Source organism: Cydia pomonella, chromosome 19 (assembly GCF_033807575.1).
Source record: "Cydia pomonella isolate Wapato2018A chromosome 19, ilCydPomo1, whole genome shotgun sequence".
NCBI lineage: Eukaryota > Metazoa > Arthropoda > Insecta > Lepidoptera > Tortricidae > Cydia > Cydia pomonella.
In genome coordinates, this window is record NC_084721.1 from 12,716,809 (window position 1) to 12,741,577 (window position 24,769).

Below are 24,769 nucleotides of genomic sequence, written 5' to 3' on the forward strand. Positions count from 1 at the left end.
TTAAAATGATATATAATTGTATTTAACTAGGTATTTGGTGTCATTTTGTAAATCATCACAAATTATTGTGCCCATGAGGAATGGCTGAACGAACTCATAAGTTTCGTTATAACATGTCATATGTTCTTTTAAGTTAAATTAGTACAAAAATATTTTTATGTTTGTTATCTACTAAATACCTATATTATTTTCTGTAAAAACGAGAAAACTGATTGTCAGTGCAATAATTTGTATTGAATACTCCCCCAGGGCTAATGATTTTATTTCAGTTTGACTTACAATTTATGATTTAATTACACTACTTTTAAGTGAAGTGATGAGATATATTATTTTATCATAATTTGCAAGCATGGTTTGTATTTATTGTACAAATAAAATTTTGCATTGAAATAAATATATCTTTTATTTTATAACCATCTAACAAGAAATAACCTTATAAAATTGTAACCATCATGACTAGATATAAAATCTTGTAAATATAGATAATTTGTCATAGCTGATAGATTTTCTAACACAATTTTGCTTGTAAATAAGACTACAAGCCATGAAATATCACAAACTGTTTCCTGAGGCCATCAACACCTCCTATTCCGCCTTTAGGTATAATAAACAACTGGTTCTCTTTCCCTTTTGGAGGTATAAATTCCCATAAGTTCTTATTACTGTTATACAGGTCAAATAGTCTCCAAGTAGCCAGATATCTGGATTTACCATGCCGGCATAGTACATAGACATTATCAGGGTCAGAGTCTAGTGTTGCTCCGGTGTTTTTACTGACAATGACTCCACTGACAAGCGCCCAGTGTGCCTTGTGGCCCTGTCTGAGACATGGTGAATGGTTGGCATCTGCATCATAACTGTAATACTGGTTAAGGATTTATTATAAAATAAATATACATTACAATTATCATAAATCATTATACAAAACATTCTAAGTTAACCTTTCAGATCTATATCAGATAATAATGTAACAGGTGTGATGCTGGCAATGACTATTGCAATTATCACACCGGATGCAATTCACACATCACTCTGATGTGCCAGTGGGACGGCGCTAGAATAGCCACATAGCACACATTGTCTCACTCAAAAATCGGAGCAACGTATGAACAGGGGGGTTCATACAAAGTGAGCATTGGCACAAGGCAATTTCCTTGCATGTATCCTTACTCTATGTGGATCCTCTTAATCACATCCAGTGTGATCGATAACTGCTCATGTTTAAGCAATCTTAATTTATCTTTATTAATTATGTAACTTAAATCTAAAAAAAAATAAGTAAATGATCATTGAAAAGGATACGGAACTAGCAATACAGCACCATCCAATAAATTCTCTATAATATCATGGCTGAAAAGATGTCCAAACTTCACCCCACATGAGACACCCTCTATGTCTGCCAAGCTGAAAACTTTCTCTGCCAACTTTACCATATCCTTACTACTCAGCATCTCTCCATTATTACTGTACCCCTCTTGCTTACATATATCTAACATTTCACTAGCAGTGACCCTCCCTCTCACTAACATAGAGAGAGCCGCCAATCCACAAGTGGGTCCGACTTGCAGAATAGAATCGAAGTGCTTATAACAATATTTAAAAGGCGCGATTTGAGGGCAAATACTATTTTTAGCACAAGCTTCCCACAAGTCAAGGTTTTTTGATGCCCATTCGCAAATTTCTGGAAATTTTGGTGTTGGGTTGCTGTCTGCATATGACGGGAGCTCTGGAGAGTCGTGCTTGAGGTCATGGGTTTGAGGAGGCAGAGGAGGCGGCGGCGGGAGAGAACACATCCTTTTACGGTTTTGGCTTAGTTGCAACCACTCACATTAAAATTGGCCTTCTCTAATTCACTATTATGTAACAAGTAATTCATAAACTAGTAATTAACAAAATAATGTCTAGTGGAAATATTTTAGGGGAAAGTCTGTTATTTGTTAAAGAAACTTTCATCACATAGCATTTGATTGACAATGCTTCATGTCATTCATGACTTTGATTTGACATGACAGTACACAGCTGATTTCTTAAGAAGCGTTCTTTTAATGACAAGAATTATGTGGAATGCAGATTAAGCACATGAATTACTTATCGTAGTGAAATCAGCTACCAACACCAAATTATTAGTCAGATTTTAGTTATTTACCTACGCTACGAATATTTTGTAAACATTAATAAAACATGAATAAAACGTTAAATTAAAATGAATGAACGAAGTAGACAAGTTGGGTGCGGTCATTCGTTCTTGACGTCACGTCATTCGCTCGTACGTAGTCGTAACACATAGACATACTCATTCATTCATTCACACTAAGTTAACTGATGGTCGATAAGTGCATGGTGAAAGATAATTAATTGTTGCAAGTACTTGTTCTTATTGAGGTGAAAGAAAAAGCTTTCTCCCTTGCAAAACCGGTTCTGCAAGTACCGAATTCATCATGTCTGAGCCGCGGAAGAATCATCTCACCATAGATGGGGGGCTGCCGAAGGACGACGAGCACGTCGCTACTTATAAGCCTATTCCAGAGGCTGATACAGGTACATCCAGATGAAATAATAGATATTTTTAATTTAATCCTGTTAGTTATTTATCTGATTAATAAATATTTGTGATATAAAAAAATAAAATTATATTATTGTCAATATAAAAGCTCCTTGACCTTTTCTATTGACAATGTAAGGGCACCAACCGGTCATACACGTGTACTTGATATAAGTAATTAAGTAAATCATTTATTACTGCGATAATGTTTCTTTGTTATCTATTGTTGTCTTCTGTCTGTCATTGGCCGGTAATAAAATTAACGTCACTAAGACCAAGTATAACACGTCAAAATTTGGATGGTCTTGGTGAACTTCATGAAACTCAAGAAATTCATTTTACTAACGTAATACGCTGCTGTTACATTTAAATTTATTTATGTATAAATGGTTTAGAAAATAAACTTAAATTTTTTTTATACTGATAGGGTCTCTATATTGATAGGGTGTAATTTTTATTCGGTCGGGTTATAAAGCGCTTTTTTCCGCCACGCGCAGCGCCATTTTGTGATTGTTCGCTGACTGATGCAACTAAACATTTGAATTGCATTACTTCAGTATTTTTACTATTTTCCTGTTGTATTTCCTTTTATGAATAACAAGTGACCTCATTTATAATATGAGTTACGATGAGACAGTGAATTTGAATCATGATTTGTGACTTAACCTTCAAATAAGAAGTGAATAAAACAAGTTACATTGTTAACTCCTGCAGCGCACTGGCTACTAGACGTCCAAATTGCCTAGCTACCAATTGATGTCTCCCAAATGACTTGCATCCTGCCTGGTTAAATAAGGAATAAGCACTTCAATTTAGGACCTATTCTAAAAATACATTCAAAGCATTCTATGATGGACCAATTACAGTAAGTTGTCTTGAACTACAATAAATATGTTGAGCCAAGAAATGGAACCAGAGTTGGATGATGGTGAAGATCACTGGGAACACCAGAACATCCAAACACTGTTGAATATGTATTTGCAAAACATTGATAAGTTTCGAAATCCTAAAATTAGGAAAAAAAGTGTTTGGGTTGATATATCTAACGCCGTAGGTAAAGGTCCTGATTGTTGCGATAAGAAATTCAGAAATTTAAAACAAACCTACATTAGATTGCTTAAGAAGAAGAATAGAAATGGCACAGCCAATGTGAAATGGCCTTACTTTGATGTTTTTGAAGAAATATACAGTGATAATGGTGAATACCAGCCAGATATACAGCAGAAAATAGAAGAGAGTGCAACAGAGCGGACTGTTGCTAAAGCTTTATTGACAATGAATTCAGCTTCTAAATTTGAACCGGAGATACCAGAGAACGGGGAAAGTTCAAGTGGGCAAAATGAAGAAATGAAAAAGAGGTTAACTAGAAAAAGGCATGCTGAGTTCCGTAAGGTTACTCTCGAAATGAGAGATCGGCAGAGGCTGGTGGAGGAGAAGCTAGATAGGTTAATTTATATAGTAGAGGAATCTAATAACATACAGAAAGAGAGGAACAGACTATTTGAACAGTTTTTGGAGAGAGTTAACCAAACACAATGAATGTTTTAGTAACATTATGTGTATTATATCAGGTTGTCATGGTAGGCTTCATGATTTTAATGTCCATCAGATAACATAGATCGGGTGAAATTTCATACACTGTGTTTGTCACTTGATGTAACTAATATTTTAAAGTGCAATTTGGCAATTAAGTGCTTGGTCTCTTGAATTTCCTTATAATAAAGAGTTTACACTGTATGTGATGTTGGTAAACTAGTTATTCTTACTTTAGCACTAAATTTGTAGCTTGTAAAATGCTAGTCTAAGCAGGTATTTTGACTGTGATATCTAAAACCAGACCAGTTGTTTGTCCAGCTTTAGTTTAGCAAGTAGCCCAAGTACTGCAACTAAGTAGGTAACTTAGCTCACAATATTTTTTATATCACAATAAAGTAAACCTTATTGGAATGCTTAAAGGTTCATTTTAAGCTATACATGGTGGCAATTACTGACTAGTGAATTTTAACTTTTTATAATTTATGGATTTTGTGAATATTATTTTTAAACAGGTAAATTATAAAATAGTTTCTATTATGAATTTTGAAAATGTAAAAAAAAATCTAAATAATATGTATAATCCGCGGCACGTAAGTAACACCTGCACAAAAGTTGATTTATAGGTCTCATCTGAGGTGAGGGTGGGGCGGAGCACGACACAGACGCACCGCACGTTTCCATAGCAACGTAGTAGCGGCCATGTTGGTTTTACTTCGGATAAACTTCAGTAACAATGAGCTACAAATTAATGCTTATACCTAGTTCACATTTGTATCTTCCTTTGGTTTTCTGTTTGTTTATTAGCCGGGTCCACACAGCGAGCGTGCCGACTCTGCTGAGGCACGTCTACACTGGCCGTTTTGTGCGTGAGGAAATCGCGCGTATGCGTATGCTTGCTCTGTGTGGACCTGGCTATTGAAGTAAAATTATAAGGCCTAATTTTTAAAATATAAGTTATTTCGGGTTTTACAATAAATGGAATAGGTTGGTATGTTCATCTTATTTTATCAGTTTTTTAAATTAAATTATGGATTAAATATTTTTAAGCACAGAATTGTGTTTATTTTTAAACCCTAATGATACTCTATATTCATCTATAAGCCTATACTACAGTTACAGTTAAACAACCGCTCAAGAGCATGTTATACCCCTCTATCACAATAGGCGGCTTTGTATGGGGGTTATTAGTAGATAGGTATTTCCGGTATTCACAATTTTACATAATTAAAGGACTGAGTGAAGACCCCTCTTCATTTTGAAATACCTATCCAACGTCACCCTACTCTATAGGGTTAAAGTTAAAGCTTAGTTCATATAAAATTGGCACATAATTAGCAATGTTTAAAAAATAATAATTACATGGCGGGAAAAAAATTGACAGAGTTCAATCACCAACCTTCAAAGTATTAATAGTGAAAATTTAGAAAAGGAGATTGATCGTGCACAAATACTTCGAAAATTCTTATCGATCCCGGACGAAGACAGCCAAGTCGCTTAAGATGCTAAAAGCTAGTATTTGTAGGGCCAAAACGTTACAAGGAGACTATCAACTGACAGGAAATTACAAACTAATCAAAGGTCTGGGACAAATAACAAGATTTTGGGAAAAAAAGTTCCAAGGTCACTCAAACTAAATTCAGGACGGTCTTCAAATTCAAAGAAACTTCTAGAAAGATAAAGATGATTCACCTCAGAGGTGGCTATAAGAGCTATCGAGCAATAAAACAGCCAAATCGGACTGTTAAACAGATCCGACAAGCTAAAACTAGCTCGACTATTTTACGACCCAGTATTGACAAAATTCGAAGGTTGCTTGTTGTTGGACGACAAAAAACATGATATGGCAAGGAATTTATAATAGGGTTGTTTCCATCTACAAATCTTAGGGCAGAAATTGTATCCCAATAAATTCTTTTGGATTATAAGAACATGTTAAACTACTTTTAGGGGTCCTGTAATGACCATATTTTTGTAAATATTGAATTTAAAATATCTTTTGGCACACGTCACGTGACCAAACTCGAAACGTCATTGAAGATTCTGATGACGTCACAACTCTCGGATTGACACTGTGGACAGATAGGCGATAAACAACTGTATATCAGAGCGCTCAAGGTGTTCACAAATATCTAAACAAAGTCTATCATCAAGACCGCATATACTATCTGAGGGCGGTTGAATTGTAAGTGCCCCAACTTAAGTAGGTTCCCAGACCTATTTCTCCATACTATGTTACTGTTTAGAAAAGTGGATACTTAGGGCACCGATTGTACATAAATAAATAAATAAATATTATAGGACATTAGTACACAAATTGACTAAGTCCCACAGTAAGCTCAATAAGGCTCGTGTTGAGGGTACTTAGACAACGATATATATAATATATAAATATTTATAAATACTTAAATACATAGAAAACACCCATGACTCAGGAACAAATATCCATGCTCATCACAAGAATAAATGCCCTTACCAGGATTTGAACCCGGGACCATCAGCTTCGTAGGCAGAGTCACTACCCACTAGGCCAAACCGGTCGTCCGGTCGGTAGGTCGTCCGGTCCGGTCGGACATAGACTGCCAAAAATCGAACCTTTTGGTTTTACCAACATTTTAAATACCAAAACCTACCTTTGCTTTAAATTCCCATTTATCACATCACTGATGTAAACACGAAAACATCGTAAGCCTATTAGTTACTGTTTTCATCGCTCGACACATGACTGGCTCATTAGGCTTAATTCACACAGCAGTTACATTAGCTCGGCTAGTAGACCCTGACGACCATGACAGTGTATCAATTAGGGTTTGGACAGATAGACGCGTCCCATTGTAAAGCTATTAAACATTGACTGTCTTGAGATACGGGTTGATTCCGGGCCTGTATCAGCTTGCCAGACTTCTGAGAAGCGACAGGTATATTTGCTCTTTTTACTTGTTCAGGAATTTTTGGTGTGGTTACAATATATTGCAGATAAGTAAATGGATAAGCGCGAGTCGCATTATACTTTGGGTTCTTCAGACTGTTGAGTAGTTTGCTTAACCTTGCTTACCTACTCACTTGCTTTTGGTAACTGGTTATACCAGCTGTGTGTGCTGGTCGAAAAATCATGCGTTCAAACCTCGGTTGTGCTGTGAAGAACTAGAAATCGTTCTCGAAAAAAATGCAAAAGATCATTAGTTCATGTTTGTTCAGTAGGTAAAGTAATATGAACTTGTGTTACCCAGGACTTTTTAATAGTCTTTGATTCTTGTGCCCACCGTAGCGCCGAAACTAATTATTTTTTTCATGTCGATTCCACTCCAGCCAGTCTTATTTTAAGTAAAAAGTGTTTTCCCTATATATTACAAAAAAGTAAATATCTGGAACCCCAATTCTTAGGCGCCATACATTTATCACGTAAGACGATTGTGTCCAGTTTTTGACCCCCTCCAACTCCTTTTTTTTTTTTGCTAGCCCACCTTTGTATCTCACTGCTGGGCAAAGGCTTCCCCTTGTTTTCTCCACTCCTATGTACGACAATATAAAAACAGGGCCGACCCCCTGGATTACGTAAGAATAAAACAAATGTATACACGTTTAAACTTTTCTGTTTTAGTTTTTATTTATCAAAAAACATATTTTTGGAACGTTTATTTGTACCTAAAAAGGTACTAGAGTTCGTCTAAGCTAACTGTCCACCGTGTTTGACAGCATGTAATGTGGAAGTATTAGTTTAAACGTCATAATTTCATAGAAATTTGCAAATTTATTTGTGGTCTTACGTAAGAACCATGAAGACCTACCTACCTCTTGTGAGAAAAATATAAGACATGTTCGCCCCCCCACCCCCATATCTCGTCTTACGTAATAAATTAATGGCACCTTATTGGCTTATTGAATATTACAAACTGTGGCCACCCCACTGTTTTCATAAGAAACCGAGTAACATATCTCGATGTTTTCGGACTTGTCTTTACACAGCTACATGCATAGGTATCAGGTATTTGAAATTTAATACCAGCATTCCAAAGCGTCGTGCATTTTCTGACGCACAGTGGTTGTGCACGGTTGTTCCAGCTCCTTCAATTAATAGCTAAGTGATATACATTTAAAAGTGACTTGTGGTCTTAATAGACGTTAGAGCTAACTTATGTATTAATAATTTCCTGGGTGATTACTATATTATTCATTAATTTATACGTGAGGCAAGGTCGCGGTCCTATAGCCACTTTGATTATATTATGAGAGTTGGTTGGTTGGTGTTAATAAAAAAAGAACTACAAGTATTAACTTTTTGAACTGTAATTTATTTTGAAGATCATATGAAAAACATAATTTGAATATTGACAATTAAATAGCATATAGGTATAACCAACGGTCATCGTTCGTTGCGCCTATTATACTAAAGTCCTACTTATAATTCTTTTATATGTTGCATATCCAATTTACACTTTTTACATTCCTACTGCAGCAGTTGTGTTATACAGCAGTGATATTATAGAGTGTTAAGTGTAACACCAGTTTGCAAAAATATAAGTTTGCTTTTATTTAGTAAGCACAGTTAATTAAATATATTAGTAATATCTTTAAAATATCAGCTTTTCCAAAGTAAATGTTAATAAAGCGTCAACGCATTAATAAGTTACCTATTCTAATTGTTTGGTCCAGGGAGCCTTGCTAGAGCTCTAGAAGGTCTCCATTTATAATATTAATAAAGTAGATAGGCGGGTCCACACAGAGCGAACATACGCGCGAGGCAATTTCCTCATGCACAGAACGGCCAGTGTAGACGTGCCTCGGCCGAGGCGACGCGCGCGTTTTGCTCGCCCGAGCAATGAGTGACGCCATCTTGCCGTGCAAATTGGCTCTGATGAGGCAAACGTACTGAGGCTATGAAGTTACACGAGCACGCGGCCACGCGAGAAAATTTCCTTGCGAGGCTGTTCGCTCTGTGTGGACCCGCCTGATTAGAAACAAATTAGTTAATGATCTCTTTGTGTCTCCATAATTTATTTATTTAATGCTCAGTGACAATCGTTTATAGAAGACGCCAATAGAAACGTCAATTATGTACGGAAGTGATCATGTGACTCGCATTTCATCCGGATGCATTATTATTATTATTATTTTTCGATTGACGTTTGTCGATAAACGATTGTCATCTCAACTACGGGCTCAGGTATCATAATATAGATCTTAATCTAAATTAGACTTAATGTTTTAACAGAATTCCGCTCGTCTAAGGCCAGCCTCCACAAGTCCAAGGAAAAGGTCGACGAGGCCGAGGAGAAACTCCTAGAGAAAGAAGACGAGGCTAAGATAGTCACGCGCGTCGACATGGCCGACGCCAAGTACGTCGTGGGCGACCACCGCAACGGCGACGCCAAGATCGAGCTCGACGCCAACAAGAGGGTGAGTAGCGACTGTTGTACCCTAAGGTCGTCTTGTGGATAAATGGGTGACGCCAAGTGCGTCGTGGGCTACCACCGCAACTATGACGCCAAGATCGATCGTTTATGGGCACGGATAAGGACAATTTCAATGGAGGCAAAGCAAAACAGGGTAACCCTGAGTTAGACAGTAAGGCTGCGGACGACGCAAACGATGTTACGCGGGTGGTAAGTCATGGCCATTCATACATTGCGCTCGACCAAATGTGGTTATCGAGTACATAGGTACTCCTAACTCGTATTTGTTTTTTAACTAACTACTATTTGTTTTTTCTTACTCGAACATCACTAGTCGTTATTGCTGACCATGGTAACAAACCATACGGATCACATCCTAATTCCACGTTTGAAAATCGAATTAATAATTTTCATGACAAATATTTCCAACATTGTTATTATTGGATTTTGTAAACACTCTTGGACACTGGATTTGTAAAATGATATATCATATTTACTGCAAAATGCGCGCTCTTCGTTTAAAATATTCCATACAAGCCGGTTTCAGCGGTCGTCTGTCTAGCGATCCCCTCTTGACATGTGAAATATCGGCAATGAGTTCCATGGTGCGTTCAATCTCACTTTACTTTTAGATCATAGAATAGAGAAAGAATCGCTCCGTAAAGACTGCCTTATTTGTTGTCTCATTTGGATGCCTTCCCAACTTATAAATCGACGTAAGTCAGTTGTATAACCGACGGCAAAGATTAGCGATCGAGCGGGTTAGTTCCATATTACACGGGATGATATTCCTTTGTTATTCAATATCTCAATTTTGATTGTGTGTACAGCAATTCTCCGGTCTAACAAAAGAGGAGCTGATGAAGTACGCGGACGACCCGTTCTGGATACGCCTGCGCTGGGCCATGTTCATCTTATTCTGGGCGCTCTGGCTGTGCATGCTCGCCGGCGCCATTGTCATCATCGTCCGGACGCCCAAGTGCGCCCCGCCGCCGCCCAGGGAGTGGTAAGATATGTGGCTCGCTGCGCCATGTTCATTGTTCATCTTGTTCGGTTTTGCTGACAATGTCAACATGTTTTATTAATATTAATCTCAGGATGTGGTGAGATATCTGTGTGGCCTAACTAGTAATGGTTAGGCCAGCTACAGTGTTATGGATTCTGTGACAAATAAGAATCATACAAAATACGTAAGTGTAAGTATATGTAGGATTAGAATAATTAAACTACTTACCACAAACTACTTTACCACCATGTATATGGTCCTACCGCAAAAACAAAGATATATAAACAAAGGTAAAAAATAATATGAAATACAATTACGACAACTGGCGCAGTCGCAGTTTAGTTTCTGACCACTCACTTTAATAAAACAAAAATTTAGTGGCTTCATTTGAGACGGTCACGCTGCTCTGTTTTAATAACGTAAATGTTGCCACCTTCAGGTGACAAGGGGCTTTCAAGTACATTATTGGAAATTATATTTTTATAGGTTCGAAAAATACGCCCTCATAGAATCCGACGGCGGCCTACCGAGCGAAAGCGATCTGGACCTGCTCCATAGCTCTCAAGTCGGCGGCGTGTTCGTGCAGATCGCCTGTGGGGCCGACGCCTACGAGCTGCTGAAGACCGACACCTGCCTCGACCAGTTCAAGGACTTCGTCGCTAAAGCCAAGGATCGCGGTGTCAAGTAAGTTTGCATACCATTTGACTTTACCAAGCCACAGCGACCCGGGTATGCTACATAGCTCTCAAGTTGGTATGTTCGCCCAGTTCGCTTGCGGTGACGATGGCTGCGAGCTGCTAAAGACTAACACCTGCCTCAACCAGTTCAAGGACTTCGTCGCTAAGGCCAAGGAAATTAAGTTTTCACCTCTCTTGTTCGGAAAGTTCAACCAAAGAGTATAATAATATTTATATAGTAGAGTTTAACTTTATTTCATGTTTTATAAAATAGTAAGTAAGTAAGTAACTGCACTTATTGCTGGGCGGCACTTATTGTATTTTTTTCCTCTGAAGACTAGTACTTAAATAGAATTTAAGTATGGCTCATGATTTCATTTTATTTATGCTGTTAGTATGTATGTTAACATTATGTACTTAATAATGAACCTCCAGGTCTAAGATTCTTAAGTATGTTAAGTACTCTACATTGTACTTCAAATCCATTTGTATATGTGACTGTTTGTGTTCTAAATAAATTAAAAAAAAAATGTACAGCAGCAATGGGTCACTTTCAGCCCTTGCTTATCAATTTACTATTCCTCACATTTTTCAGTAACGAACCATATTATATAAGTACTTCCGCCGGACACAGGGATTACTTGAACTCGAGTCCTACCAAGCAACTCTTTTCCGGCCCTCAGCAATAAAGTACTTTTTCCATGTACAGGGTCATCGTGGACTTGATCGCCAACTACGTGCCCACCACGCACGAGTGGTTTGTCAAGAGCCAGGCGCGCGAGCCGGGCTACGAGGACTACTTTATCTGGCGCAAACCCAACGGGTACAATGGAACACACCCGAACCCGCCTAATAACTGGGTATGTAAAAAAAAAAATATATCCAATAACTTCTTATCTCATGAAATGAAAAAATAGCTCTAATTTTTCAAATCACACAAAATTAGACGACCACTGCTCCATTTTAACGTTGTCCCTATTATCCTTTATAGATATTGACATTATGGAAGATATTTTTACACATTTTGACGTATATTTATTTCACGATTTTTTAATTACTATAAGAGCTTGAAGCAGAAAGAATGAGAAAAAAACTGGAAAATTCTATAATAATTAAAACATCGAAGCTGAATGATCTTTTTTTGGTAGCGAGCGGTGACGAATGAAGGCGCTTGGACGGAAAGCGAGGTCCGAAAAGAGCTCTACCTCAGCCAGTACGGCGCGGGCAAGGCCGACCTCAACTTCCGCAACCCAGACGTCGTCAAACATTTCGAAGACGTCCTGAAGGCGTACATGAAAGCGGGCGCTGCTGGTGTCAGGTTAGTGTCCGCGTTCGGCTTACCTTAGCCAAGGCTATGGAGGGTAGAGGTAAAGAGAAAATTCACCTCTTAGCCAACTTAGCCAAGGCGTTTACATTCGCCATTAGATATATCGGAGCGGCACTGTGCTCGAAAATATCTGAGTATTGTTTAGATATTTGTTAACATCTTAGTTGCTCCGATACATCAGTGTTGCTAGGTGAGCAGAAGAGAATTATCGTGTTTGAGTTTCAAAATATCGTACCTATGACAATATTATCGTACACCTATGAAAAGGGCACCCCTAAAAGTTCTTGCAAAATAAGCTTATATGACTAATATAATCAAAGGAAACGTAATTTTCGTCTAAATTGCATAAAAATCAGTTTTATATCGTGTATTTTTGTGATAGATCCAAACGGTTTACAGGAAATTTCGACATTTTTGACTTAAACCAAGGAGCCGAATACGCAAAAGGTGCTAATTGTAGCCTATTTCTGAGGGATTTTGCTTCTAAAACTAGACTTTTGGGTGTCATCGTCCAAGGGCTGAGTATTGTACTTTTGTGTACGATAATGCTCTTTGGAACGTATATCGTACTGGAGTTCAAATTACCGTACACGTAAGATAATTATCATACGCCTGGCAACACTACATCTAATACCGACTGAACAAACGTTCAAAATGCATCATTGGTTACTGGAGGTCTTTTTTATTTTGTATTGAGTTCATTTTAGCCAACTCTGCGCAGACTGAAGTGACAAAGTGTGAGCTTGCCTCTATAAGCCTCATATTTTCATAGAGTATGTTTATGGTGGCAGCTGGCAGGGCTGACTCAGAGTTAAGAGTAGCTTAATTTGACTCTACATATAAAAGCTATATTTCAATCAAATCATTATGCCTTGTTTAAAACATAACCTGAATATGTGACACCCCCCCTCGCTTATAATTTTTTTTTTTAATTGTGACATGAAATCAAATTTTCTTCGCGTCTCTGTCACTGTTGACGTCGTGCCACAATGATCTAAAAGATGGCATTAACTACCTAGAACGCAATTTGGTAGAAACATACATCACGCTTACGGTATTCCAAATATCACTTGCTATATAATACAACTTCCTACCAACTCTCAATGGACTTAGATCCCCTGGCATAACACCCGACAGGAAAGAGTACTCTATTGGCCCTCTCTACCTTACCACACTTTCATTTAATATCTTAATTCTATGTTAAACCTCACTCATATCCTAAAACTGTGTCCCCAGACTGTCCCACGCTCGCCTGCTGCTGGTGTCGGCGTCGTTCGAGGACGACCAGTACCTCGCCAACACCGACAAGCCGCCGGCCGGCGCCACGCCGACCTACGGCGACTACAACTTCTTGCGCCACAATAGCACCGCCGACCAGCCCGAGCTAGACGCACTATTGGCGAACTTCTCGAAGATCGTAGATGATAATGCTGTCAGTGAACCTGGAGCCAGTGAGTATTGTTGGACCTTAGAATGCTGCCTTGTGGCACTCCCATAACTACAACTTCTTACACTTACACCACCGATCAAGCCGGAGTTGGACCCATTTCTCGTAAGTCGATGATGAATAATGCTGTGAAACCTGGAGCCAGTGAGTATTGTTGGACCTAGTAGAATGCTCTCTTAACTTAGAGTTAAGCGAATAAGAGCGAAAAGGTGAGGTAAGCAATTTTTTTAAATTTATTGAGGAACGAAACAGTCTATATGAGCATCTTAGCTAATATAATAAATTGATTGACTGATTGCGATTTTGACACGTGTTTTTCATCAATCACTAACTATGAAAGCAAAAGAATGTAAATGATTATTCTCGGAAATAAGAAAATAAAAACTGACGCTCCCCACCACTCTCAAACTTTTGAAAAAAAAATGAAAAAAATCGTGAAAGTAAAGCTTAGTAAAGACTTTCAAGGTAAACTAAAGCGAACATGATCGATGAAGCCGTTTTTGAAAAAGTTTTCACTTATTAAAAGTGCTACATAGGTACAGGATACCCACTAAATTCTGACTAACGGTTAAATACGGAACCATACACTGAGCATGCCCAATAAAAATTAGTAGTATCTCGAAACAAATATAAATCCATTCAAAAAATTACATACGCTTGACAAAAAAAAAACCCTAAAACGATCACTACGCGGAATACATAAGCACGTTTCCGAGGGACTCTTGCTTCAAGTTTCATGTCCGTGCCAAATTTTAAACACATCCAAATTGTTCCAGAAAAATCTGTGTTCACGATAAAGGAGACAGACCACTTCCACGAGCTGTACTTGCTGAAGCACAACGTGTCATATCTTCGGCCCCCCAGTGCTGCGGCCATCAGTGTTGATGTCGACGCCGCCGTGCTCGTCAACAGGACTAGCCTCTCAACAGACAGGTTCTGCAAGTGGCCCGTGCTACAGGTACCGCTGAATGATTTTTTTCAAAAAGTATGTGTAATACTGATAGTTGAATGTGCTGTTACAAAATAATGATCAGCAAAACAAAATCTACATGTTAGCCAGATTTGACTGTAAAGTATTGGAAGGTTATCAATATATGGAGTCTAATTTCGACGATATCTCCGAAATCGTTAAAAACCGGACAAGTGCGAGTCGGACTCGCCCACCGAGGGTTCCGTACTTTTTAGTATTTGTTGTTATAGCGGCAACAGAAATACATTATCTATGAAAAATTACAACAGTCTAGCTATCACGGTTCATGAGATGCATATAGCTTGGTGACAGACAGACGGACCGATGGACAGCGGAGTCTTAGTAATAGGGTCCCGTTTTACCCTTTGGGTATGGAACCCTAATAGGCGGGTCCACACAGAAAACGCGCGCGCCGCCTCGCGCATATGCTCGCTCTGTGTGGACCCGCCCAATTTTAGGAGTAAAAATAGGTAACATTATTTGATCCATACTAAAAGCAATCCTGTATATCTTGTAATTTGTCGTATTTGGGCCGATTTTTATTTGTAAAGTTTCGATAAAATTTGCTGCATAGAGAGATTTCCCTTTCCCTATTCCGTACAATATAAGCGTAATTTCACATGTCCTAAAAAATCTTCCATCGAGTTACTAAAACCAAAGATACATTGATTGATTAAGATGCGTAAAATCTAATACAATTCCGTGTTTCGAATTTGACCGGTAAACGAGATGGCGCTGTACATTTTGCGGTAAAAATTTGACGTTTGATAATTCAGTGACCATAAAACATGTGGCGCAGTACAGCGCTATCTGTTATGGATGTCAAACTAAGGGGCATGTTTTTTCTTAGACTCCTCTCCTCTCTGTTCAAATCAATTCTTTTTGCTAAAACGTATGGTATGAGTTTTCATCGGGATAAGTTGTAATTTATATTTTCACCACACCAACTGGTAAAGGCCCTCTTGATTGTTCAAAAACGAATGAGAAAGTTGCATTTTATCCACATGTGGGGCAAAGCAATCAGATGCAAATTTTGAGTTGTTAGCTAGTAGAATTGACTTTTAAATGATGATTTTGAATGAAAATTTTTTTATTACGTTCATTTGGATTTGATTGCATTTGATTTTTATGGTATTTCATAGTAGTTTCCTCGTGTTGGTGTGTTGAAAATTTTTGTGTTTCACTCGGATGCAAAGTTTGTTTAACCCTCGTGCATTGAAACCCTCGCAACGCTCAAGATTCCACTTCTCGAACCACTCGCTACGCTCGTGGTTCAATTGTGGGATCTTTCGCTTGCTCGGGTATCAATATTAGCACGAACGGTTAAACAACAGCTTTGCCCCCTTGTAAAACAAATAACTATTATTCCGCCCAGAAGGCGCTCTTCAATCCAGTAAAACTTTGTACAACAATAGTATATTACATACCTAGGGCAGAAAAGTAGGAAATGGCTCAGATCACATGTTCCCATGTTCACATGTTGATCATGAGGCCGAGGCGAAGTCGAGGGCTACAAACAGGTCATCTGAGGCTTTTTTATTTACTGCCCGAGGTTTGTTTACTTATTATTTTTCTATTCGACGGAGCCAGGAGAGTTAACCACATTCATGAATGAAAAGCATCATCATTATGACGAAAGGCTTCGAGAAATATTCCTGTATTCATGGCCTTCACTAAATTAAAAATCTACTTTGTCTCACTCCCTGGAGTGACGAAAGCCGTACTTTCCTCACTCCCTGGAGTGACGAAAGTAGGCTTGTTTGAGCTGTTGATGTGAAAAATAATAATCGTCCCATTTACACAAGAACATGGTATTGTACAGTTAACTACATCGGAGGCGGCGGCCGGCGCCGAGCTGGCGGCCTTCGCCTACCTGCTGCCCGCCGCGCCCGCGCTCAGCGTGCCGCAGCTGCGGCTGCTCAACGCCTCTGCCAAGGTCACTCACGATCTCTTCTAATCCATCTAACACTTTTCATTCTAAATAAAACAAAAAGTTTCGGTGTCATTTGGTGCTACCCATAGATGGTAGGTTTGTATAGATATGCTATACCGCGTGCGCCCGCGAGGGACAGAACATACGCAATGCGACATAATTAAAAACACGTTTTATCATTCCTGACGACGTTTCGTCGTCGGGTTATTTGTTGCTCACCATAAAAAAACGGCGGGCAACAAAAAACGTCTACTTCACTTAGGATTTTTTTTATTAGTAGGCAGAAAAGAAAAGTGAGACGGATACATAAGACTATGTCGTTCTGTCATTTCCCCATCATTCATGCCCAATCCATATTAACCTTACCGGGACACAAATAATTGCTTTCATAGGCCGAGTCACTACCCACTAGGCCAGACCGGTCGTCGAAAGTAATATGTTTGGTTGGTATAACTGTCCCTTATTGGTTTCCAGAGCCAGCTGGAGCGGCTGACGGCGCTGCGCGCGGAGGAGAGCGTGCAGCACGGCGCCGCCGGCCTGGCCGCCGTGCCCGCGCGCAACTCCACGCTGCAGCTCGTCGCCGTCGCCAGGTCACTACACTTGCCCGTGCCCGTGCCCGTGCCCGTGCCCGACCATACACTCTTGAATTCCTTCGATCCTAAAAGAACATTGTGTTATTATAATTTCATATGCTTTGTTTGTCATAGCACAAAGTAAAGTTTAAAAATGTATAACGGGGTGGGGATCCAATTTCGATCGGAGGGCCCGTATGAATGAGTGGTGTTTACGTGTGCAGGTGGAAGCCGGGGCACACGGGCTACCTGGCGGTCCTCAACCCGCAGCCGGAGCCGCTGCGCGCCGACCTGCGCGCCGCGCGCGGCGCCGCGCTGCCCGCGCAGCTCACCGTGCACTACGTGTCGCACGAGGTGGCCAACCTCACTGGGTACGTGTGGTGTACAGGTGGAAGCCGGGACACGAGGGCTACCTGGCGGTCCTCAACCCGCAGCCGGAGCCGCTGCGCGCCGACCTGCGCGCCGCGCGCGGCGCCGCGCTGCCCGCGCAGCTCACCGTGCACTACGTGTCGCACGAGGTGGCCAACCTCACTGGGTACGTGTGGTGTACAACTCGAGACTCCAAGCCGTACAGTCAGACAGTTGAGCGAGATGCTCTTTTGGCGGTGTACGCCTTTGTAAACTGGATATAGACATTTTAGTATGCGACAACCGTGAGAACTTTATACTTGTATGTGGGCCTTATCTGGAAATCTTACTGTTAAGTTGACAGTGGACGACGGTACGTACGTAGGCCCCATTATCCTCTCCGGATAATTTATATGAAATTCCATTTTGACTTCTAATTTTAAGTAATAAAAAAATGCCGAATAATGTCAATACATCAGTCAAATCTTACAAACCCTCTCCCCCCTAAAAACGCATATATTTTACATATATGCATTATGTATTTGTTTTGCAGCTTAGAGGAATGTAAAACTAAGTTTTGCAAGCAATAAAAAATGTGTTCCTGCATAGTTTACGAAAAACTGCTAATAATTAGGTCTTTTTCAGTTTTTGCACTTTAAAAAAACAATGGGTTTTGTCGATAAAAAAGACATACATAACATAGCTTAGCTGAGTGCCGATATTTGGCTAAAAATATAAGCAAGAATCAAAATTTCACCATGAAGTAATAGAAACTATTTATGAAGCTTCATATCTCGAGAACTATTTGAGATACGGCGCTGTGGGTAGGGGTAAATTGTTCCGAATTTAATGTATTTTCAACATTACATAGCAACTTATTTCAAAAATCCCATTTTACTTTTAAACTGCAAAAACTGGTAAAAGGCTCAAATCGTTGCAGTTTTTCGCAAAGCAGGGAGCTCAACTTTTTTTTGCTTTCAAAACATGGTGTCACATTTTTTGAAAGCACGCTTTGCATTTTTAATGTAAAATTTGACCGCTGTACAAGATCCAGAGATAAAAATGTATAGTTTGTTTGTATAGAGGAGCGGTTGTCCACTATCCTCTTAAAACGGTCCGTTATATACTATAGTTATCCATTATAAATAATAATTATCACGATACAGCTGTCACCTTGAAGTTTAATATGAGTGCCAGTTTTTCTTGCGTCCAGATTATTCGCGGTTGCTATTCACCTCCACGACTCTTCGATACGTAAGAACACATAAGAACTAGTTCTCTATAACTGATCTCCTTTTGCAGTTACGTGACCAACAAGCTAGTGGACTGCGACGACGTGATGGTCCCCGCCAAGTCGACGGTGGTGCTCTCTTTCGCGCTGACGACCGCCGAGTAACTTCAACTCGATAGTTAATTCGCTAGCCGCAGTGTACGCGCGGCATTTTGGTTGCATTTCATTTTTGTACCGTTTCAAAATATAGTATGAGCATTATATGTTGTCTTATTACTAAGCGTCGCTTAACTTCAAACTCGGATAAATCTATTCGACCTTCTTAAGGAATAGCTTTTCTTAATACTATAATCGCAAAATCTGACAGTTGATTCATCTGAGGTTGAAGTTATGCGATTCAATTATCATCGCACATAGAAAAGCGAAGTTTTTGTGCTCGAAAGTTAATGATACTCGTACTGGAAAGTAAACGGAAAAGGGGTGGTTTCAGTGAAATCTTACGAAATTTTTGTGTGATGTAGATTCAAGTCCTGATTTTTTTTTATAAAATCACAACTCTCGTATACATTCAGAAATAATCATTTTAGATGTTTCATACAAAATATATGCCCTATACCTATTTTTCGTTAATCGTGTTCTGGTTATGCATGCGATGTCAACGTAACAGAATGTTAAAACCATATTTTATCTCCGACGTTGTTAGTGCTTTTGGGCATTTTCCGCAAATCGACAACCATTGTGCCTATTTTGCGTGGAACACTTTTAAGATGCTGCAGATTTTTGTTTTAACGCATTCACTGCCAGCAACCCGCCAGGCGGGCGCTCGGTCCGTAGTCGCTTTTCGCTACATACGCATTTTCCCATGTTATCGGCTACGCTCGTAGCGCGTAGCACGCGCTGTTACTGAATGTGTTAAAAAAGGGTTTGAACAAAAACATCAAAATATTAAAGTATATTTTAATAGGTCTATAACAGAATGTTAACATCAAAAAAAGCATAATTTTACGTACAGTCTGCACAACATGGTATATAATGTAACACATTTCATACAATTACATTTTGCCCCATCACTCACACCATTAACTGTATCAACGCCAATATTCATTAAAAAAATCTCACTGTTAACTAATATTAGATTAATAGCTAAAAATAATCGTCGAGATTCCCAAAATTCCTCTTAAATATTAGGTCCCAATATTTGTATGGCAAAATTTAATAATAATTATCAATTTTAAATATATAAAGTGGTCTCTAATATTTTAAAAGTTATGACCGGTTTTGTAAAGGTGTTAGACCTTTGAAACCACGCCTTAAATATATAATAAGTTGTATTATATTTGTGTAGTAGGTAAGGTTATCTTAACACGTATTTGTCCTGAATTAATGATAAAAAGTGAAGAAAACTGGTTGTTTTAATCCCGTCCTAGAGTACATATACGCAAAAATATTTTGAAGGTATAAATACAACGTTAATTCATCGTAATTTTTCTGGAATACGTTACATTGTGCTTGAGATCGAATGTCCTTTAGGAACTTGCAAGCTAAAAATACAAATCAATTATTTCTTGTTAATTCTTTGTTAGAAAGTAAACAGGATTTTGCGACAAACAACGTCTAAGAAGTAGTCTCCGTCAGTAACGTTATGATTCCTTACATTAACCATAATTAGCCCTTTTTCGCAGTCAAGTAGTTGTCCAGGCATGTGACCCGTTTTTAAACTTGTTAGGATCTGTCCTGTTTTGGACCCTTTGAAGCTCACTTACGGCACGATTCGAAGAATGATTAAGACACGTTTAAGATCGATCTAGCTAAACGACATGTCAAAATTGACGTTTATTTCGATTCCACTGTGATCCCAATAAGATCTATCTACGATATTTCTAACGTGTAAGTGACATCGGTTGCCCGAATCGAGCTGCTTCTGTCAATTATACGACATACAAACTATATCTAAATGAGAACTTATCTAAACCAGAACTTATCGTTATCGTATCTCATTCTTCGAATAGGGCCGTTATCCAAAGTCAGGTCTATTAGCGTTTATAAACACGCGGTATGAAATCACCGCCTATAAGTTCCACAGTCAGCAGTATCGTAAGGTCCCCGGCTGTGTTACCGGCGTTTGGAGTTGCTGGGCTTGCCCTGGCCGGGCTTGGGCTTGTTGAACTGGAAGGAGGCGCACTTGGGGATGTGGCGCTCGGCCGCCGCCTGGTTGAAGCGGCGGCTGCAGTGCGGGCACTGCACGTAGTCGGGGTTCTCTGAAGGCGGCGGTGGCGGGAGATCGCTTAGTTTGCCTGGGAAAATGAAAAGGCCATGCTATAAATTATCTAATCAAATCAATAACGTTGCTCGCCGAGTGTCTTACAAGTAAAAGGTCGAGTGTGGTGACTGACCTTCGTGACTGCGAAACGCTTCATAGTACAGGGCCCATGGATCCATGTTAAACCATGATCATCATTTCAAATTCAGTGCGGTCTTGTAGCTTTGACTCTGTAGTTAACACTTGAAGGCAGAGTACATTACGCGTAGAATTGATGGCTGATGATGATGGTATCCTGTTATATCAGGGACAAGGTCGCCCACGTACCACCTGGAGGCGCACAGTGGAAAAGGAGGCTGCATCAGTTGGCCTCGGCTAGGCGGAGCTGGAGCTGGATGAGTGATGAAAAACACTTTTTTTATCCTTTGATGTCACCACCACATGCCACCAAAGATGTCAACAGACGGGCGTCCCTACAGCCCAATATTAACTTTTGTGCATTCCGAGAAGGTTCATGATGACGCGCCGCACACGCACACGCAGATGTAAGTATTGAGTCGATGTCTCGACCCTTACCTCCAGCAGCTAGATGTTGCTGCACCTGCTTGGCAGCTCGGATGGCCTGGATGAACTCCTCATGCTTCTGCCTCCAGCTGCTGTTCAACGGCTTTGGCTTGGCGGGCGCAGCGTTGCTCGCAACATTGCTCTTCCGCAGTCTGCTTATAAACGGCTCCGCTTCCGTGCCCTGAGGGAATGTTATGAATATGAGGGAATATGTTAGAATAAGGTCGCATGATGGACACGAGTCCATTACACCTATGATCTATATTCAAAGGTTGTTTTGGTACATTTGAAAGAAGTGATGCAAGTTTAAACTTATTTTAAGGTGCATCGGAGTAACTTCAAAACCGGAGTAATTTTTTTTATCTATTATAAGAACTTTCTACTAAACTATAGCATCAGTAAGCAAGATGCAAGGGCTTCTGGTTTTATAATAAAATTATTCCGCTTTCGGACTTACCCCAATACACGTTAATAGAACACATATGATACCTAGTAGGTAAGGTAGGTAAATAACGTATATACCTCTAGGCATAGGTATGTAAGAGTTTTGGGTGCAGAGTAAATAATAAGTATAAACGAAAAGTGCAAATGTTATCGTGAAATATTTTAGGTAGGTATGCATTTCATTTTATAGGGGGACAATTCAACCAATTTTTAAGACTATTTGAGTGCGTCAGCTCCTTAGTCTAAGTGCATTGAATTTGTTTACCATTCTGTATCTAGTTTTGGCAAGCAAACAAATAATTGACATGCTTAGTTACGTAAATAGCTTGCCTTGAACTCCTCTGCATCCGTGCCCTTTATTATTTATTATTTATTTATTTATTTATTTTTATAATGTCACTTACAGTATACACCAGACATGACACATAGGAATATAAGAATTGAATTATAACATAGCTATAATAAATTACAATAAATTACTACCAAAAACAGTTAGTCAGAATTTAAATATAAGTACCTACATATTATCTAATTAGTGCTAATGGTGCTCGGGGCGACTATAGCCTCGAGGTAGCGCCCGGCTGTGGCTAAGAATCTCGGTTCAGGAGTCGAAAATAGGTCTAATGAATCGTCCTGGGTCAATATGCCGTTAATAAGCTTTAGAGCTCGGTAGAGAGGTAAGTGGGAATTCGACTTGGTACTGGTGTTCGGGAGGTTAAGTAAGGGTAGTTTACGAGGACGGAGACTTTATGTAACAATACAAATAAAATCATATAAATACCAATACAAAACTACCTACTTGTGGATCTAGTTGGTAGTGCTTTTGTCTTAAAAGGCTTCTACAAACGTTGTAAGTTGTAACCAATTTAATGGCATTCGATTTTAGATAATTGCCGGCTAAGAAGGAGCAACGAACTTAAAACGATCGATCAAATGCCGCAATGTATTGCAAATTGCATGCTATCTGTGACATTTGTAGTAGCCATAACAGTTACCAGCATTTTAAGGTTTTCCTTATCAAATATATCTATGGTGCTATATTTTACATGGCATATAAAGTAAATTAGTAAATAATCTAAGTTGACGCTACCAAAACTTGATACGCATTCACAAAATGATTTACGGCAAATTACCAATCTATTGTTGGTATATAATATAACTTGAAATAACTTAAGAGGTACTTAATACTTTGTGAAAGCAAAGTGACTTAATACTTTAATTATTAGGTACCTACCATATTTTCTCCTGTCTTTAGAATATTTTGGAGAATCGCGTCTATTTATTTTTTAGGTATATTTATTTTTATATTTTAATATTCTTTGGTTCTTAAAAGCGATACAAAAATGAAAGGTGTATTTGGCAGCTGTCTATTTTGATTAATGATACTACAAAGTTTATATAGGTCGTGAAAATCCAACCTAAACAGAGAAATCTAAATCCCGTCAAATTTTTTATGCCTCGTCGATGTTAAACAATCAATAGAGATCACCTGATTGGTAAGCGTTAACGTAGATCTACGGGTCTCAAGAGCGTTTCGCTAACCCTTTACACTTCTACAGCGAAGCGAATTACCGAATCTCGTTTAAACACAACGGTCACTTACCAGGAGTCTATGTGTGAGAGCGTCCAAGAGTTTCCTCTTCTTGGATTGGGACTTGGACGTCCTCGGCGAAGCAGCCGCCGCGAGTCTCTGTTTGAGTGCCTCAAACGGTTTCCTCTTCTTGAATCTCGTTGTAGCCGGATGTCCTCGTACTTGCCGAGACGATCCTCGGCCTATCGACATCCACAATAGGGGTATTTACCGCGAGTCTATGCTTAAGTGCTTCGAAAGGTTTCCTCTTCTTCGATTGCGACTTGCGGCAGATGCCCTCGTGCTTAACGAGACGGTCTACGGCGCAGCGGCCGCACACACTGTCACCGAACATAGGTATAATACTTATCGCGAGTGTATGTTTGAGCGTGTCAAACGGTTTCCTCTTCTTAGATTGAGACTTGCGGCGGATGTCTTCATGTTTACCGAGGCGGTCCTCGGTGAAGCGTCACAGCACACGCCGTAGCCATTGTATTGTAATGTACTAACCCATAGGGTTACTTACCGCAAGTCTATGCTTAAGTGCGTCGAAGGGTTTCCTCTTCTTGGTTTGCGCCTTGCGGCAGATGCTCTCATGTTTGGCGAGGCGATCCTCGGCAAAGCGCCGCCCGCACACGCTGCACGGCACGCCGGCGCCTGTGGACGACGGCGCCGCTGGCACGCGCTTCACTTGCGATGAACTCTGTAAACATATATGAACTCAGTAAGTCAGACACATTTAAAGTCTATTATTTTTACACTAAGCAATCTATCTACGTTTAGTGTTTACCTACATTGACAGAGTTAAAACTTGAGTTTTTTTTGTTAAAAAAAACATGTCTTTCAGACCTTGGTCCATACACTGTTAGTTTTAACTTAATTTCTTAAGCACACTCAAAATAACAAGACGTTCGATATAAGATAAGAACAATTATGAAGTTAAATGCGAAAG

General features: G+C 39.4%; 4 protein-coding genes across 7 annotated transcripts in view; 2 read left to right on the top strand and 2 right to left on the bottom strand.

Annotated features, from left to right (window-relative positions):
• Window positions 1–384: 384 nt before the first annotated feature.
• Window positions 385–2,084, bottom strand: LOC133528214 (actin maturation protease). The gene is made up of 2 exons (XM_061865491.1): window positions 1,303–2,084; window positions 385–857 (listed from the first exon to the last, which is right to left on the bottom strand). Exons 1-2 carry the CDS (start codon window positions 1,791–1,793, stop codon window positions 536–538), a joined length of 813 nt encoding a protein of 270 aa, XP_061721475.1. The 5' UTR covers window positions 1,794–2,084; the 3' UTR covers window positions 385–535.
• Window positions 2,085–2,274: 190 nt separating this feature from the next.
• LOC133528212 (amino acid transporter heavy chain SLC3A1) lies at window positions 2,275–19,240 on the top strand. Of its 2 annotated transcripts, none has more exons than XM_061865485.1 (12): window positions 2,275–2,538; window positions 9,288–9,472; window positions 10,299–10,474; window positions 10,961–11,158; window positions 11,861–12,011; window positions 12,300–12,469; window positions 13,715–13,929; window positions 14,702–14,883; window positions 16,718–16,831; window positions 17,303–17,418; window positions 17,625–17,935; window positions 19,051–19,240. In XM_061865485.1, exons 1-12 carry the CDS (start codon window positions 2,439–2,441, stop codon window positions 19,056–19,058), a joined length of 1,926 nt encoding a protein of 641 aa, XP_061721469.1. In that variant the 5' UTR covers window positions 2,275–2,438; the 3' UTR covers window positions 19,059–19,240. The 2 variants fall into 2 exon arrangements, with proteins under 2 accessions (XP_061721469.1, XP_061721470.1); XM_061865486.1 differs by lacking the exon at window positions 2,275–2,538 and adding an exon at window positions 8,089–8,230.
• Window positions 2,723–5,132, top strand: LOC133528215 (uncharacterized). Its single transcript, XM_061865492.1, has one exon. The coding sequence runs from the start codon at window positions 3,434–3,436 to the stop codon at window positions 4,079–4,081; it is 648 nt and encodes a 215-aa protein (XP_061721476.1). The 5' UTR covers window positions 2,723–3,433; the 3' UTR covers window positions 4,082–5,132.
• A 679-nt stretch (window positions 19,241–19,919) lies between the features above and the next one.
• Window positions 19,920–24,769, bottom strand: part of LOC133528213 (uncharacterized) — a 53,276-nt gene continuing 48,426 nt past the window's right edge. For 2 of the 3 annotated variants that reach the window (XM_061865490.1, XM_061865487.1), the window contains exons 9-12: window positions 24,344–24,520; window positions 22,578–22,601; window positions 21,816–21,984; window positions 19,920–21,273 (exon numbers count right to left, since the gene is read on the bottom strand). In XM_061865490.1, coding sequence (XP_061721474.1) covers window positions 21,092–21,273; window positions 21,816–21,984; window positions 22,578–22,601; window positions 24,344–24,520 — 552 coding nt within the window. In that variant the 3' untranslated portion in view covers window positions 19,920–21,091. The remainder of the gene's footprint in view (window positions 21,274–21,815; window positions 21,985–22,577; window positions 22,602–24,343; window positions 24,521–24,769) is intronic. The other variant, XM_061865488.1, reaches the window with a different exon arrangement.